Source organism: Dioscorea cayenensis, chromosome 14 (genome assembly GCF_009730915.1).
Source record: "Dioscorea cayenensis subsp. rotundata cultivar TDr96_F1 chromosome 14, TDr96_F1_v2_PseudoChromosome.rev07_lg8_w22 25.fasta, whole genome shotgun sequence".
Lineage (NCBI taxonomy): Eukaryota > Viridiplantae > Streptophyta > Magnoliopsida > Dioscoreales > Dioscoreaceae > Dioscorea > Dioscorea cayenensis.
The window spans coordinates 530,522-549,904 of NC_052484.1; the positions used below are offsets into that span (position 1 = coordinate 530,522).

The 19,383-nt window shown below is 34.2% G+C and overlaps 1 protein-coding gene and 1 pseudogene across 1 annotated transcript; both read right to left on the minus strand.

Moving 5' to 3' along the window:
- Positions 1-8,237: 8,237 nt before the first annotated feature.
- Positions 8,238-12,426, minus strand: LOC120276414 (adenosine kinase 2-like). Its single transcript, XM_039283149.1, is given in 14 exon segments — positions 8,238-8,538; positions 8,643-8,703; positions 8,773-8,895; positions 8,978-9,044; positions 9,149-9,219; positions 9,294-9,391; positions 10,009-10,085; positions 10,189-10,256; positions 10,343-10,444; positions 10,540-10,571; positions 10,655-10,701; positions 11,202-11,209; positions 11,211-11,256; positions 12,268-12,426. Coding segments are annotated over 14 exon segments (1,026 nt in total). The 5' UTR covers positions 12,351-12,426; the 3' UTR covers positions 8,238-8,395.
- A 2,029-nt stretch (positions 12,427-14,455) lies between these two features.
- LOC120275805 lies at positions 14,456-18,044 on the minus strand (annotated as a pseudogene).
- Between the last annotated feature and the right edge of the window lie 1,339 nt (positions 18,045-19,383).

Here is a 19,383-nt window from a genome sequence, read left to right on the forward strand (position 1 = left end):
GAAGGAATTCTACACATATTTATTAGCCTTCAAATAAATTCAGGAAACCCATGATTTTTGGAGAACAACTAAACAAAAACTTAACATGAAGCTTCAACTTGCAGCTTCAAACTCTTCTAATAATCACATATCAGGCTAGAAAAATGCAAAATTCAATCAGTCAATCAATCTTAAGAGTTTGCGCAAGAAAAAAAAAAAAACCTCCTTTTACATCAAACAAATCTCAATCTAACAATTTCGATCTGCATCTCATGATATCACTCAGTAATTAAGATATATATATATATATATACAGTGGTCAACAACAGTTTTCATAGCAAAAAAACAGTTAAAAAAAGAATAAAAATCCAAGTTGGAAAAAAGAAAAAAAAGTGTTGGATCAAATCACAGCATGATAATCTCTAATTAAGGTTCTCAAAGAAAAACAAAAAGAATAGGAAAATCCAGCTTACTTGAGCACTCGATTGGAGATCCAAGATGGTGCGAGGAGGCAAGCGAAGGATTTTTATCAGGCTTCCTTCTCCGGCATGGCAAGAACGATGCAACAAAGCCGTAATAACGAGAAGGAAGATGCAGTAGCCCTGGTCCGGCGAGGCGATCGGGTTTGGAAATAAGAAGACACATAGATACATGATAAACCAATAATTAAAATGAATAAATTATCATTTATATTGAGGTAGAAGAAAAAAATACAAAAGCTGTGGTTTATTCACTTTTATCAAATAAAAAAAATTACAGCAAATGTACAAAACAAAAACAGGACATTAAACAAAACACGAAATTATTTCATCATCATATTCATCTTCTGTGATCCTCAATATGTGATCCTTTGTGGTCTGCAGTCGACCATGACCAAACAACATGAAGATCAAGTTCTTAAATGGGAAAAACTTTGGTTTAGTCCCCACATCGCCTAATTGAGGAAGTCACGTAGCATATATGTGGGAAGCAGTCCCACCCCTATCGAGCCGGTCTTTTTGGGGTTGTGAGTCCCCCACTGTGTGCTACAACTTGTGATAACTTCTTGCACAGAATATCGCACAAAAAAAGCAGTAGAAATGTCCCAAAGAGAAAGAGAAACAACCAGCAGTAATCTCTAGAGTTGAGAAGAATTTTGGACATAGAGATGAATGCCAAAATAGCTGATAAGTAACTGATTGCTTGAACTAACCTCTGAAACTTCAAAGGGAGAACCATGGCAGTGGATATCAATGAAGAACTGAAAAGAACAAGTGTAGACATGGTCATGACCTTTGTTGAATAAGAAGCTGATGAAGCTGATGAAGCTGATGACGATGATGATGAAGTAAAAACATAGAGCTAGGAGAGCAGCAGTGGACTGAACTGCAAAGGCAAAGAGGTTCTTATTCAAGGCTTGAAGTGATGATTTTTGGGAGGGTATGGTTTGAAAGAAATTGTAGGTGTTGTCTTGCTGCATGAAATTGAAATTTATTGGAGGTATTCGTTGGTGGTTGTTGCTGCCGGGGCGGCAGCGGTCATGCTGAGGGATGTGTATGGTGATATGGTGGGATGAATTGGAGGTGGTTTCATCATCTGAATATTGGGATTGGGAGTGCATTACAAATTAATATGGGATGGATCTTTGCAATTTCAATGGAACAGTCCTGAAACAAAACAAGGAAAAAAAAAATCAGTATAAGAATATGACTGTAATCAACTCATTCAAGCTGAAAATTAAATCCTGTTCTCATAATATCGAGTGAAAAAAAACTTGACGAACAACAATCAACCAATTCTTTCTTTTTTTTATGTTTCAGTTTTCTACTTTGTTCGTTTTGTTTGATTCCTCTCTTTTTTGTACTTTGTCTTCTCCTAATAAATATGTGGTTTATCCACCTGTTCAAAAAAAAAAACAATCAATCAATCAAGTTTTTCACAACTCTAAAGCAAGCAACAGCGATTAACAAAAAAAGAGAACTGTCTGCAACACTCACAGAGCAGCCTTTGTTATTAGCATGCATGCATCGGAAAATAAAACTCTGAGAAACAAAGAAACATACTCACAAATGGAACAAAGAACAAAAAAACTCAGGAAAACTAGAGACATACTCACGATTCGTCTCCCTTCACGGCTTCACCCCAGACAGGCCCCTTCCACTATATTGGTTTGCTTCCTTCTGACAAGCATTGTTTGTATATATAATCTTAGCAGGGTGGGGCCTCAAACTGTCATTTTTGAGGGCCCTACTAGGTTCTTCATTTGACTTGACCTGCAAATTGTGGGATTATTCAAGTCAAAACCCCCTTTTCCTTTCCCTCCCCTTCACTTAATTTACAGCTTGCTTGGGAGCTGGTTTTTAGAGGTTTTGTATGGTAAAATTATCTACTAAATTTTATTTGGATCTAAGGTTAAATGGAGGGTAGGGTATGAAAGGGTTAAATGGAAGGAATTAAGGGGCCGTTTGGTTCCCGGATTGGGAATGGAAAGGAATGAAGGAGTAATGAAAATGAGGAGGAGTGGAGAGGGATTGGGAATGAAGGATGTGTTTGGTTGGTGAAGGTATAAGAGAGTAGTTCATCGTGAATGTGGGAAAAGTAAAAGAAGAAAATATGGTAGAAACTGACCTTTTATAACCTCGATAGAAATAAATAACAATATATATAACATATTAAAGTATATTTGAATCAATTGTTATTTATAATTAAATTTATTTATTTATTTCTTTTATTATTTGAAACAATTGTTATTTTAAATATTTGTTAGTATTATGATTAAATTTTTATTAATTATTATTTAATTATGATTTGTATGTGATAACTATTTTTTAAAATATTAAATTTACTTTATTATTACAAATGGATATTTAATTTTAATAACTCATTAGATAAAATAAATATTATAAAATGATAAAATAACTTTTAACTTTTATACGCTTATGTAAATAAATATAATTATATATATAATAATTAATTTTTTAAGTGACATTAATAATTGAATGTTAAAAAATGAATGTAAAAAAAATTAAATTAAAAAAATGGTAAAATAGGATACATGGTTTCAATGCAAGGGCAAAAGTGTCATTTTATCTCCAAGGCATCATAAAGGAATGAAGAATCCTCTCAAATTTGAGGGGATTGTGATTACCAACATACATGATTTTACTCCCTTCCCCATGCCTCTCTCACTCCCATGCATGTACTAACCAAACAAAGGGTTTTCGACTCATTGATGGCTCATTCCCATTCCAAACACGCCAACCAAACACCCTACAGGGTTAGCAGGTTTTTGAATTTTTTAGACAAAAATACCCTCAATCTTTCCAAACAATTACAAAAATACACTTAATTTATTTTGGACAAAAATGCCCTCAACCTTTCCAAACAATTACAAAAATGCTTCCGAACCTTTTCCAAATAATTTTTGAAATCATATTTATTTTTTTAAAAGTATATTTATAATATTTGTTTTTGTTAGTAGTTTATAATAATATTTAACAATCTCATTACAACATACTTGAGGATATTTTTAAGTAATATAATTATAAAAACCTTACCATCTCTTACCTTCATTCCAAACAAATGTATAACTTAAAAACTCAACTTCCCTTATTTTACCCTACTCTACCCTCATTTATGAACCCCTCTTTCCCTCATTTGGATTGAGGGTTAGAATGTTATTAAGATGAGATAATATATAATAATGTTTGAGTATATTTCCCTCATTTTGAAACCATATGATACCAAGTGAGGCATCAGAGTCTCAGAACCTGATTATCCTGCCGTTGCCACTCAATTATTTATTAATAAAGCAGTCCAAACAAACTTTTGATCTAATTTTTTTAGTATGATGAATGACAAAAAATTTCCTTCTCATATCAAATCAAAAAAATATATATAATAATAATAATAAATAAATAAATAAAACTAAGTGCAAATCTATCTATTTGGTCAATGATCCCTATTCAATTATATCTTTTTTGCTTGTCATTTCCATTGTATCTCAAGGTTACTAAGTCCAGTTCCGCACTCTTTCACGTTTATCAGCCTTGCATTCACGGAAGCTTCGCCGAAGCTTCGTATCTCTAATAAATTTAGTGATAGCATTGTTTTAGCATGTCTTTTAAAATCTTTCATTCTCAAAATCTGTAACCATTTTGACTTTGAACTTGTCGTTAGATGATGCCATCATCTGTTTATGAAAGAAAAGAAGAAATTAGGAAATTGTCATTACCTTCAATCGCATGATTTCAAGATTACTTACATGATGGGTTTTTAACTGCTATCTTTGGTCTCATGAATGTAAAAACATCACCACGCTGTTACGTAGTAATTTGAAAAATATCACTACGTTTGGCATCAAGACGTGCAGAATTTGAATCTGAAAAATCACATTACCAACTTATAAATATTATCAAGAAAGTTTGAGTAATTATATTACCATCAAATTTAGTGTCTATCTTGAATTACCTTGGTAATCTTGTAACTTTTTAATATTTTAACAAATTGATTACTATGACAACTAAACACTAAGAAATGACTATTCCTGAATAAGAGTTCCCAACCAAACACTAGTTATATATATCAAATTACATCAATATTCCCAACCATATAACATTCTCACTCATATTACTACTGGTAATCTTATTACGCGATAATATATCATTACCACGAACCAAAGCAAGACCTTAATAAAAATATGTTCCAAGTTTCTACTAATGATACTTTGAAATTTTTCTTATTATTTAATTATATTGCACCTAAAAACTAATAATTTATTACTATTATATTATTTATATATTTGACTTAGATTAAGACATAAATATGCTTTGTAGTTTGTTTATTTTATGTTATGCCCATAAGTGGGGGACCCACAACCCCAAAAGACCGGTCTAGTAGGGTAGGGTTGCCCCCCACTTATAAGCACACAATAACTCCATTTCATACACTACGCGACTAAAGGTGAATCATTACAATACCCCACCGATCAAGACATCGACGCCCCTCACTCGGGCCTCCCGTAATCTGGCACCTGGGACTGGGGCGGGACTGGGACCCACCAGGGTTTTCACCCGCTCCGCACTTAACCCGCCTCCTCGAACCCGCCTCAAACATGACGTGGACCCACACCCGGCCTCAACGAAAAGCACCATCAGTCATGCCCACGTGCGAGGACCCACAACCCCAAAAAGACCGGCCTATGGTGGGGTAGCCCCAACCCTATGGTCACGGACGGCTCAGTACGCCCACTCAACGACACTTCACTCGCACCCCGGCTGCTAAGCCCGGCCACTGGCGAACCCTTCGCTGGTCACCCCTCACCTAATCCACACACAACACACACGCTGGGATCCACAACTCCACAGCATCGCCCTTAATAGGTGTAGGTTCTCACTTATATAGACACGCGACTCCATTTCATACCGATGCGGACTAAAGGAATCATTACATTTTATTAGTTAAAAAAATACATATTCAAATAAAAGATAAGAGAAGATGGAAAAAGGTCAAAGTCCTACCTTGGATCATCGTGTAATAATCGATCATGAATGATAACTTCATAACTAAAAAATAAAAAATAATAAATAAATAAATAAATCACCGTGACCCTCGGATTCACGCAATTAAAGCTTGGAATTTATTTTTTCAACACTTTGCTTTAGGCCAATATAGTGATTTTTTGGTATTTAATTTTTTTAAATATGACGAAAATTAAATAATAAAAAAAACCTAATTCCAGATATTGATAAATTCCTAATTAATTAATTAATTAATTAATTCTCTCCATTGATGGTGAGATGTTGCATGTGGCCCTAGCAAGCTTTGATGGTGAGGTTTACAACTCGCTAAAAATGATATTTTATAAATTTTTTTAATTAAAATTTATAAAAAAATATTATATTACATTTTTAATTTCAACACACGGGGACATCAATATGGATATTTTTTTATAAATTGTCAACAAATATTTATTTATTTATTTATTTATGTTATGCTCGAGAGAGATGTTTATAATGGGTGGACCCCACTTATTTATATTTATATTTATTTTTTATTTAAAAAGGGATTGGACTCATTACTTTAAATATTTTTTTTAATTCATTTTTTTCAAATTTTATTTTTATTATCACAAATTAGTTGTTTTTTAAATTCAATGTTTTTATTTTTTTGTAAAAATTCAAATGTTAATCAAATTCAAATTTTTATTTTAAAATATTTTAAGTTATCTTTGATTTTTTTTAAAAAAAGTTTTTTAAATCAAATATTTTTTTACTAATTATTTAATACTCTAATTAAAAATTAATTTAACCTAAAATAAATTACTTAATTTAATAAATTATTTATTGAATGTATAATATGTAATATTTTTACTATCTCCCATAAAAAACAATTATTAGTATTCATATATTTTTATTATTTTAAATATTTATTTTGAATTTTAATTTTTTAAATATATTATATAATAATTTTATTAATAATATTTAAGACTTTATTAAATAAATATGTTTTAATAAAATATATAAATATAAATTTTTAATAAATTGGATGAAATGATTGTAGGTCCCATTTTATAGTATAAATATTATGAAAAATAGTTTAATAAGTAAGAGTTTAATGAATTGATAAGGTGCATCTGCATCAAACTCTATGATAGTCTAACGATTAAAAATGTCCTTAGTTTCACTTCCATCTACAATCTTAATATGGCTAATTAAAAATAATAATAATTTCTCTCAATTTTGTTAGAATTCCAAATCCTCAATTTGGAACAACATCCAATTTGGATGTAATTTCACATTCACTAAAATCCAATTAAATGATATTTTTAAAATTAAATTATCATTTCAAATCTAGCACGTTACTTTAAGGAATGTTGTAATTTCAATTACAAAGAGTTTTAAACCCCCACTATCTGAGTGAATTTATCATTTAATTATCCGCTAGAATAAATAAGGAATTAAATAGATTTGAACTAAATAAAGAACTTTATTAACAAAGAGAGACTTGTTCACAACACATGAAATTAAACCATGCAACAAACTACCTATAAGTGAAGCAAGGAAAACATTACCATTTATATATACTACTACTACCTCTTATTTTTATTTATTTATTATTATTATTATTATATATTGGTTGTCATTAACAAGTGTACAAAAGCTGATCAATCAGGACAACCAATCTGCATTTTCCTGCCTCCTTTTTCCTGGTAATTATCAAGATATGTGTCCTAATCAATCAGCACAAGATCTAAGAATCAAGAACGGGAACAATAATTTTCCACAAAAAGGAAAAAGCATTCTAGACGTGATTTATACTCCACCGTACTACTAAGCTTTCTAGTCATCAACATCTTGTCTATTTGGTGCCATCTGTCAGCACGCAATGTGGACACAGGCACAAAGATTAGTAAAATCAATTTCCACAAGAACATCAGACCAAACTATAACAAGAAAAAAAAATTTAAGAGTTGTTTATTCGCAAAGAATGAAATCGATAAAGGAGGCACCATGTTAGAAGAGCCGATTAAGAAGATCAAGTGGAGCGGAGTTCGTTTCTGCTAGGGATGTGGGGCACCATGTTTCTCCGGAGGATAGTTACTCACGGGAGATGGGTAGTTGTTGTTTTTCCTGGGCTTTGCCCCTTCTCGATCAGGGCTTTCTCAGCTTTTGCAGGGTCATTGTTGAGTTTTCTCACTTTTTGATGGGTATGATGTCTTTGTTGCTCTATCTTTGCTATTTTTAATGAATGCGTTTATCCACTTTTTCAAAAATAATCGAGAGAGAATAAAAAGAATCGATTAAGAATTGAAAAAAAAAAATTATAGTTAGTTGGGAAGTATGAGAGAGTTAATTTATTAAAAATGAGAAGAAAAAAAATTTGTGAAATAAAATTTTTTATACCTTTAATACAAATTAATAAGAAAAAAATATTAAATTAGATAATAATTATTTTTATAATAAATAATAAATACTTTTTAGTTATAAAATATTTTGACTATTTTTATTTTTATTTAACTATATATTTCACTTTAATTATTATTTATTATTAAAATTATCTAAACAAGACATCCAAACAAAGTATTGCACCCAAAAATCCCTAAGAACATTTACAGTGATTTGGGGAGCAAATGATGCAATCTCAAAAGTGATAAATGTAGGAAAGGAAAACTACAGATATTTTTATTTCTTAGACATTCAAACAAGCTCTTAGAGATCAAATTGTTACAGTACTCAGCAGAAACATAATGATCTGAACTACCGCATTAAGACCGGAAATAAATAAAAAGATGGCCTTGGGCGATTGGCAACTCTTTTATTACATCGCTCAACGATATGAAAGACCATGCAGTCAATGCATAATTCAGAAGCACAAAAATAAAAAACTAAGAAAAATTTCATATCGAATTTGTTTTCTTCATGCCTGTGTCAAAGACTTAGTTGAAGTCTGGCTTCTCTGGGTAAGTACAGCCTGACCTCTGAATTATAACATTTGCTGCATAACAACCAGCTCTCACACACTCCTCTATACTCTTCTCCTGCACCAACTGAGAGAGAAATCCCCCAACAAAAGCGTCTCCTGTATATATACAAAATACAGAGTGTATAATCAAGTTAAGAAATGGCAATAAAAGAATATATAATAACAAATTTGAATCACAGTAATGTATGAGAAGAAGGCACCTGCTCCATTGGTGTCCACCAGCTTCTCCTTTGGTAACAGAATCACTGGGAACAATTTCACCTAAAAATACCATAAAACTTGTCAGCATCATTGTGAATACATTTATCAAGGATAATATAAATAGTTGACCTTTCCATCCTCAGCAACAACAACTGGGTCACTGCCCTGAGTGATCACAGTAATCCTCTTGTGGGTTCCTGATGCCTTGGGTAATGCTGAGATCTTCACAGCGATCTCTTCGACATTCTCAGTCTAAACATCAAACGTTCCAGTCAGCATGGAGTATCAGACTAATTAAGCCTAGTAATATCAAAATATGAGGAGAATATTTTACCTCCCAACCACGGACTTTTGAGAAGGTCCTTGCTTCAGTTTCATTGCCAAAAATATAGTCCACATACCTAAGATTAGCAATTGACTGTCAGTATATCCACAATGTCTCAACAGCTGACTAGGTAATGACTCAAATGGCTGGCTAGAACATTATAAAGGATGGAATACTTACGGTAGAGCTTTCTCCTGAGCATCCCGGAAGAACTCACAGATAAATGGGGCAGAAAGGTTCATCGAAAAGACCTATGGAAGAAACAAGAGACCTTTGAGATAAAGTTCATGAAAAAAATTCTGGGAGTGATAATGAGAACCTATACCTTATTATGGGCAGCAGCATGTTCAGCTACGAGTTGAATAGACTCTGGAGACACCGTTAAGAAAAATCCAGCAATATAGATGTATTTTGCCTTTTCAACTGCCAAGAAGTTTTAAGAACAAAATCAGTTTGAGAACTTGGAAACAACATTTCACGGTACAAATCTTTTACAAGAGCAATCCCAGGAAGTGGTAATGCTAATTACAATTAAGGACTGTAATTGAAAAGCAATCAAGGTTTTGTGGTTTAAATGGCATGGAAGGAGCTTGCAATTCAGACCAAACAATTACCTAGACTGGGAACTAGTATTTGTCACAAACGAAATGTGGCAGACAAGAAAAAAAGCTATATCATCATGGCAAGATTTTCAATGAAGAAGCTTTCATGTAATTACCAAAGGCTACCATTCTGAGAAACAGCATCAAGGAGTAAAAACACCAAAGTAAAAACTACAGAAACATAAGACAGTGAACAACAGCCTGAAACAGAACAGCTTTTAAATATTACAATCAACAAACTTCAGTTAGACTATTTCCTGACATTGATAACAGAGACAGCTTGAATATTTGGTTAATATATAAACACGTATGGCGCAAATTCTAAGTTCACCAAAATTTATCTAGAACAACTGTCCAACCAACTTTTTTGCCACCACTGAAATAATTAATTAATTAAATTTATTAATTAGTCCAACCCATGACTGGAAAAAATGGTACCCAAGGCCCAGTTTTCTGGTCTCTTCAAATGCTCAGACTTGTAGCAATTGGCTGCTGATAAGTTGGCAATGAGGGACCTGTACATTAGTCAAAGCAAAGGCAGAATTAAAATAAATAATAAACAACGTGCAGAAACAACAAGACTAATATGCGTAGAATATAGAATTAAAACAAACTGACCTTTCACCACCAACAACACAGACAGCACATGTACCTGTTGGGGCTGTCTCATCTTCATAATATTGTACCTGTATAAAGGTCGCTCCTACACTTGTTAAGATGATACATATGCAGAGAGCAGGCAGGGAAAAAAATTTAATAATTGCAAACTTACATTAACACCTCCAGCTTTTGAGTTTTTCTTCATTTCCTCTCCAAATTTGTCCTTTCCAATAGAGCCCATATAACTTGTAGCACCGGGGATTTGAAGCATCCACTGGAAGAATACAGGAGACATAATATTCAATGCACATTTCTAAAGACCTTAGACATGGGAAAATGACAGAAGCACAATTAAAATAACGACCTAACCTGTGCTACCCTGATTGTATTTTGAGTTGCTCCTGCACAAGTGATGAAAATGTCATGAATCATTCTTGCAAGAAATCTTCATTGCAGAAATGCTTGAAAAACCATAAATTCTTACCTCCAGCAATGTAATCAACATTGTATTTTGTGGCTAGCTCCTCATACCTAAGATATGGACACAAAGATTTCAATCAGAAGTAAAGAGGCATCATGAAAGCATACGCAAGCATGAATTTGAGATGTTGTCAGGTCAATTGTCCTCATATGAATTTGAGCCAATATTAGAACACACACTCCAATGTCATGAATCATTCTTGCAAGATATCTTGTATCTATTCTCAGCAATTTGAAAAATTAAGAAAGATTTATGGTCCTTAGTTGCGTGCCAAACATCATATTCAAGTAAAATGTAATGCATCTGACATCGAGACAGTAAACTAGACATTACTTTTCAAAATAAACAAAATGAGATAAAGAACAAAAAAACCAACCATAAAATGAACCAAAATATGATTTTGTTTTCTGGTACTAGTGCCCTTTTCAAAGTAAGAATAAGTCATGTGAACATTAATCATCAACTAAGAAAAATTACCCTATACACACACACATGAATAATTTTTACTAAGTATGCATGTACAAACACATGAGAGAGGCAGAGAGCTTACATTGGCAAAATGCTTTTCCTCCGCAAGAATCGCATTGTTTAGCTTGATATCATACCTGAAGGGGAGGAAATTAATTTAATTAACTTTGATCACAACATAAAAGTTGTAATTGACTAATGTTTCCTCAAAAGAAAAAATAATAATAATAAATAATGGCCAGATTGTTTAGCTCTGAAACAGGAAAGCAATTCAGATAGTTGGGTTTTATAAAGACATGAAAAAAAAAAATTAGATCTATCTAAAATATGGCAATGATGCCAAACAACAAATTGACATGACTGTAGTAAATGTGATGATAATCGATAGATAAATCATACTCAAAAATAGAAGTCAGTAAAGCAAAACAAAATTCCATTAAAAGGCTTTAAGAAATTAATTGTCGGCAAACCTACAGTCCATTATCCGATTGATTAATGACCAGCAAGTTTCAAGAGATAATCCAGATTATTAAATGTAGTCAAAACTAAGCATTTAGATGCCATGTCCAACAGAGAATGTATTCTATACACACCAATACTCAAGAATTAGGAAATAAACACTGAGCATTTAGATCTACAACAGAACAAACATATATCAAAATTATCCAACTCCGAATACAACTAAAGAGAGAAAATGAAGTAAAAATAAATTAGCTAGATCTGGATACCATTCTACATTCCAAGAAAGAAACTTTCACCCATCAGATGGCTCTTCTCCTTATTTTACTCTAAAAACAACAAATAATACTCAAAAAGAAACAAGCTTTCTACAGTCGTTGTAAAAGACACGCATAAAAAACAAAAATTAAAAAATATTTTTAAAAAAAGGAAGAAACTTCCATCCATCTGTTGACTCTTCTAAACAAAATTAATCAAAAAACAGATCTACAAACAAGCTCAATAAGATTCAAACCACAACTGAAAACTCAAAAACCTAGATCTACAAACAAATACTCCTGATAAACCGCATTAATCAAAAGATCTCAAAAGTTCATAACATTGGATCCACGGACAAAAGAAAGGCTACAAACAGAGATCAAGCAAAGAGATCTCCAATCAATGAAATCAAGCAAAGATGAGAGCTATACCTATTGAGAAAATCCTCATCAACGACAGCAGAGATGTCCAGCAGGGGGTTCCCCATGCCGAGGAGGATGCGCTCGTACGCCATTTCGCTTCACCGATCGATGGATCGAGATCGAGAGAGCGAGCGAGAGAGAGAGGAAAAGAGAATGAGAGCGAGCGAGAGAAAACGGGAGAGATGGAGGGGTATTTAAGGAAAAAGTTTGAGGGAGTAGGGGTATTCTGGGAAGAGGAAGTCACTTTCTATAACCTACTTTGTTGTGGGGTTGGTGAGTGGAGATTATTTCATTTTTATAAAATTTTATTAAGTAAATAATTAATTATTATTTTTTAAAATAGTAATATTGATAAATAGTAAGATTTAATCTATGTATAAATATTCATTTTTTAAATAGTAATATTGATTTTAGCCCACTAAGATATTATTGGGTTAGATCTTTATTGTTATTGGATCTCAACCCAACAGATTAACATTTGGATTGGATTCACTAGCACTCAAAACTCCAAACAAAGTGAGTGTGGAGGTGTGATCACTAAGCAAGATATTTATTTATTTTTCATTGATCTATATTTATTTATTTATTTATCATTGAAAAAAAAGGGTGCCAAGGGCTTTGAACACTTAAAAAAACGTTTTTTTTTACTTATATAAAAACTCAAACTTTTTTTTTTTCAGTTTAAAGATAGCAATTTTGGTAAACGTGTCTAATCGTGTCGTGTCAAAATAGTAATGCCAAAATGACAAATACAGACAAGATATGATAATTGATTGTGTCTGACTTCCTAAACATATACACGACCCATGTATGAAGTGTGTAACCCGATACGACACACTTAAACCACTTAATCTATAATTGGGTCGTGTAACATGACACGACTCATTTAACACTCCTATAATTAGATCGTGTAACATGACACAACCCATTTAACCCGCTTTTACACAAAATCCATAAATTGACTATGTCAACAAACTTGAATTAAATCCAAAATATATTAGTTCAAAATCCAACAAACATATACTTAGATATTTAAGTCTAACATACATAACTACGTAAATATCTAAAATTCAATATATATATATATGGGTTATAATTACTTTTTTTACCTATATATTCGTGCTAATTGTGTATTACACTGGTTGACATGATTATGCCACGAAATCGTTTCACATATGTTTAATTGCCTTTCCTCTGCAAGAATTGCTAGGCTGTTATGAAAAACTGGAATGTGCATAAGCTTTGTGGGAGCAAGGACAGATCTACACACACAAAGAAGCTGGAACCACTCGTACACAATCACTACTCACACCCCCCATAATTATACCCTCAACTGTGATTTAAACTCTCACCACAAAAATTCTAATGGAACCCAAATACCAATGGAATGGACCACTTAGTAGTTAGTTACATAAAAACTCAAACTTGAAATAGTTTACCTAAATGACACTGCAAATTCTTCCACAATTCTAGTGGATATTCTTTTTAATGTTTTTATTGTTTTTACTGTATTAGATATGTTTTACTTGTTAATGAATGTGATTTATTCACAAAGTTTCCAAATTTTAATATTTTCTTTATAATTCAAAGGGAGATTTTCAAAAATAAATATTGTGGTTTTTCAATTTTGAAAAAAAAAAAGACAAAAATTTATTTTTTTCATTTTTAAACTATGTGATTTCTGCCCGTAAAAAAAAAAAGAAAAAACCATTAACAATCTTTTAACGGTGTTAATTCACAAAGGCAAAATAGTCAATTTATTTAAAAACCGTCTCATTTGACATAAAAAAAAATAATAATAATCTATGAATCTCTTGCAAAATTCTAATGAACAAAAAAACTTAAATTCTAAAAAACAAATAAAATCACGTTGAAAATCATGGTTTTTATGCGACGTGCATTTTTTTTTATAATAAATTGATTATTTTACCTCTGTGACTTAATACTGCTGTTAACGGCTTTTCCTTCTTTTGCTAATTAGAGAATCCACATTGTTTAAGAAACGAGAAAAACAGCTCACCGTCTCTTTCTCTTTTTTACAAAACTGGAAACACAAAGTTTATTTTTAAAAATTTCCCTAATTCCAAAAGATGAGCCAGAAGTCTTAATTATAGAATAGAATTAAAGAGAAAATTAAACCAGTGAGATATAAACATCATTTAACATGGAAAACAAGTTGAAATAGAAAGATAAACAGTATACAGATATAGAATATGCTTGCTAGATGAAGCACAAGTACCAGAAACATTACAATTTGAAAGAACAAAAGCAAATTAAGACTTGGCTGTAGAGAAGATCAAACAATGTCTAACAAATGGGAAGTGGTTCACCATTCCATTCCTTCAAGCATTCAAAGAGAGGATCACTGAGACCTTGCCATGGCTGATAGTAGTGAACACCTTATCGAATTCTTCACCTGGTGATCGAACTTTCTCTCCGGTTAGAAGACTAGTGACGAGCTCTTCCCTCACAAACCGATACAAAGGATAAGATCGACACTCCTTAATCCTGTTGTCAGTGGCACAGTTACCGTTCTCGAAAGCGGTCCTAGCTCCTTCTGTCTCCTTTGGCAACACGGCCTTTAGCTCATCCTCAAATACTGCGATCTTCTGAAAGATGGAAGAGTTTACATCTTTCTCTTTGTCGCCATTTTTTTGAGGCGTGTTCGACTAGAACTTGCCTTAGTTTTTTTGCATCAATGGATAAATATCATCTGCAAGGGTCATCGATGTAGGCAAATACGTATTCTCTGTCGACAACTTTTAATCAATTCTTTCTCGCAGAATCTCGAGGGATGAAGCTCGCCGTTGGCACCCATGGTCAATACTCTCTTGGCAACTTGGCTCACGGTGTTCTTCACGCTTTGTTTTCGAGGTTCTCCTCAAATGCCTCAAATCAATAGCTTGGCAAAAGAGCAACCAAGAAAGTGGAAGTCATGAGCTTCAAGATCTCAAGCGCCTCTGCAGGTCTTTCTTGCAAATCAAACCCAAAAGAATTAACATCTTGGTTGTCTTTGCTCCGCACTTTCAACATGATTAGTCACCTGGATTTGCGAGATATTGAAGCTCGAGAGCGATCTGAAGCCATCGCAATTTTTCGCACCTTTAAAGCCATAATCTAAGCTCGGATTTCTTCCACCAGAAAGGTTTGACGGCAAACCATTATTGTAGAAGTCATTGACAAGTTCAGTGATTTGCGCAAACATTAGTTTACCTATCGCAGAAATGGCCAAGCGAGTTGTTGGGAATTGGATTCCCCATCGAAGATCGAGAGAAAAAAATAAAGTAGAAAAACAATCACAAGAAAGACAAGATTTACGTGGTTCGGCAAGATTGCCCTACGTCCCACGACCGCACTATGGTTTTATTTCAATATCCGAAGCACTCATACATCTTACAAGGGACTGCCTATATATAGAAGAAATCGAGGTATATCCGGATTAGATCTTTGAGGCATATCCGGATTAGAACTACGAGGCATATCTGGAAGAGGGTAAATCATATCTGGATCCTAACTCTATCTGGATCCTAAACTTATCTAGATCCTAAACCTATCTGGATACAAATCCTATCTGGGCACAATTTACAAGATTATCAAACTATAATCCTAACCATATACAAATTACCCTTGTATCCTACTGCGGGCGTTCTCCCCGCACCTCCAACCTAAACCGATGCTCTCCCGCACCTCCTGGGGTATCACACAATCAGGCTCCACATACCAACAATCGAGCAATGTCCATGGAAACACCAATAGGTGTTCCTTGGAAGTTCCCACAGTGAAGAGCCTTTTTCCTTGAAACATCAACCAAGGGGTTGTCACTAACAGAGTTGCGATCTTGCTTTGGCTTTTGAAGAGGGTCATGCTCATTAATCTTCTTCGCCATTTTCATGTACGAACTTCCATTCAATATGTGTTCCATGATCGCAGCGGCTTCAATTTGTCCGGGGTGATGCTTTAGCTTGTGAGTAAGATGATCGATGATACTCCAGACTTTTCCAAGCATCACTCGTCAGAAATATCTCCTAGTTAAGATTTTATATTTCATATTTGAACTCGAACATTAATTGTATTACCTCACAAAACACTGTTGAAAGAACCTCAGCTAAGACAGCGAGGATGTTAGCATCAAAGAGCACAATTGAAGCTAAACCAGAGCCAAGCTGCGAGTGCCATTGACAAAGAGCTAGACCTTCCTTTGGGTTCAAGTCGAAAAAGCCACCAGTAATACCTGCCAACTTGAATGCCTCATCAGCATCAACAATCTTCCCTTCCTGGGTGATGGCCTTGCAGTTGGGACGTCCGATAAGGACACCGGCAATGTAGGACAAAGGTATAATATCACCGGAAGCAGTGATGGTGCCCCGGAGAGGGAGGCATGGAGTGATATTGTTGTTAAGAAGGCTAGTCATAGCTTCTAAGATCTCAAAACGAACTCCCGAGTACCCTTGCATGAGAGAGTTAATCCTAACTAACATTGCTGCCCTTGTTACCGAACATGGCAATGTGTTGCTGGATTCCTTCCCGCCGGCGAAGATTTCCAGCATTTAGAAACCTGCATAAGTTGAAAAAAAAAATATTCATATGACAGATTCTTCTTTCAAAAGTTACAAGTGCGCCATCACACGAGGTGTTAAGAAGCAAACAAGTACAGTGATTTATTAATTACAGTGACTTAACGACCCTTAGAGATTTATTAATTTGGTCCGATGCTACATAAAACGATTAGAGTCTTACTATGTATATGCCTAGAAGAAGAAATCTTAAAAATAAAATCGAGTTATTAAAACCCCCATGCTTTACCATGCAACCCTAAAAAGAAAAAAAACGACATTCTCATAAGGGACCCGTGAATAATGAATGAATATTACTACTATAGTATTTTTTATATAGTACACTATGGGGTCTACCAATTTAACTCTGGATCTCTCCATTCATTATTTTTATAACGTTTTACTACACACATCCCTGGTTATTTTATGACAAAATTATTTGAAATGAGATTATTTTTATTTTTTAAGGCAATAATAATAATTAATAAAAATGAATACCTAATAAGCTCATTTTGAAGTGCACCACCTTGCTTGGTTCTCTGCGAGAATTAGCACCAAAATCAGTAGTAATACCATAAGTATCAGTGCCTTTATTGATGCTCTCCATCACCCAATTTGTAATGATTGCAAATAAACTAACCCCTTTAGTCCCACATCGGCTATGAGATGGACCCATTGCAGTGCATATAAGTGGGGTGGGTGGGTGGGGGGCAACCTTCCCTACTAGGCCGGTCTTTTGGGGTCCGCTCTCCCCTCCACTTGTGTGCATTACATTTGGTGCTTTCGTTGAGAGTTGATGTGGGGCACGACTCGTCAGGTTTGGTCGGGTGCGCTGGCCACAGAGGGTTCTAACCAGGCTGGCTGGTTGCGCACCGGGGTCTGAGTGAAGTGTCGTTGAGTGAAGCGTACCTGACCCGTCCATGACCATAGGGTTGGGGCTACCCCACCCTACAGGTCGGTCTTTTGGGGTCCGCTCTCTCCTCCACTTGTGTGCATTACACAATCACTATTGGCCTTCACCCTACCCTTTGCCACCTCAGCTAGCTCCACCCTCACCGGAGCCTCCACCTCCACCTCCGTCACCGCCACCGCTGCCACCTGAGATATCATTAGAGAAACTCCTTGAAGCTCCACTAATGGCTTCCTAAACTCCTCCACCATCTTCTTCACTTCATCAAGGTGACTTCCTTTCAGTCCCTCCCTTGCCACCTTCCACTTCAATGGATCCTTCATGCATAACTCCTCATCCATGCTCATTTTTTCACCATTTATTTCCATAATAACAACAAAGTTCTAGAGAAGAAGAAGAAGAAGAAGTAGTTTTGTTTATGTTTTATTGTTGATATTGTTGTGTTTTATAGGTGGTGGAGGGGTTGATAGTAGATTATAGGGGAGTTGGGTGGGTCTGAGGGAGAGGAGTTTGTTAAGAGATGATATAAGCCGTTGGATCTCGGATCAAAGGTTAAGATTTGAAGGGAGAGAGAATGACAGGATGGTTGGTGGGAAAAATTCGAAAATGTAGGGCCGTAACATGTTACATGACTGTGAGTAGAGGTTGAAACCCTGGCCCGGCCCGCTAAGAGCCTTGCGGTTCATTGACTCATAAAGCAGGTTCATTAACCCGTTAATGCACGATCTGGTTAAAGGTCGTGCACGGGATATCAATGGGACGGGGATTCATAAGGGAATATATTTCCCGGCCTCGACCCTAACTTAGCAAATTCATCCCGACCCCACCCCCGAATCTGAGTTCAAGAAAAAAGAATTTCTCTATCCTTGATTTTTTTCATCCATTAAATACATCAAATATATTATCTTTTGATAATATATATTTTATTTAATATAAATATTTCTATCATTATATATATATATAATATTAAAATTATATATTTGGGGATGAGAGAAGGGATTCCCAGCCTCCGACAATATGGATTTACATCCCTGCTTCATCCCCGAACCCATTCCTCATATTTTAGCCCTGGCCCAACCCAAGACCTTTCGGGGCAGAAAATCAAGTTCCCCGTTAGGTTTGGGCCAAATTGACACCTCTAGATCGTGATGATTTCAAACCATGGAATTGTTGGTTCAACCAACAAGATTGAATCAAGAAATAACCCATCGATTCAATTGATGTGTGGAATTGAACCTTTACCCCCAAAATTTAATTGGTGGATATTTATTTATTTATTTGTTTGTTTGTTTTTATTTTATATTTTTTTGGTAATAAAAGAACTGCTAGGTGATATTTTGGATGAAATTATTGATGAAACATAATATTTTGGATAATTTTATGAAACTAATATTTTTATCAATATTTTATGGTTGGTTTATGCATATAATTGTTATATGCATACAGTAGAAGTATCAAGGACTAAATAATATTATTTCGGTATGTTTATAACCGAATTCTTTATTGATAATGTTATTAAGTTTCTTTTACTGATGATTCATCAACCAGTTTATTGAGAAATTTTGATAAAAAATTGATGTAAAACGAAGAAGGAAGTGATAGGTGGCCTGCTAAAGTTAAATGAGACTCTGCCATCTCAACTTTTTTTTTAATAATTATATA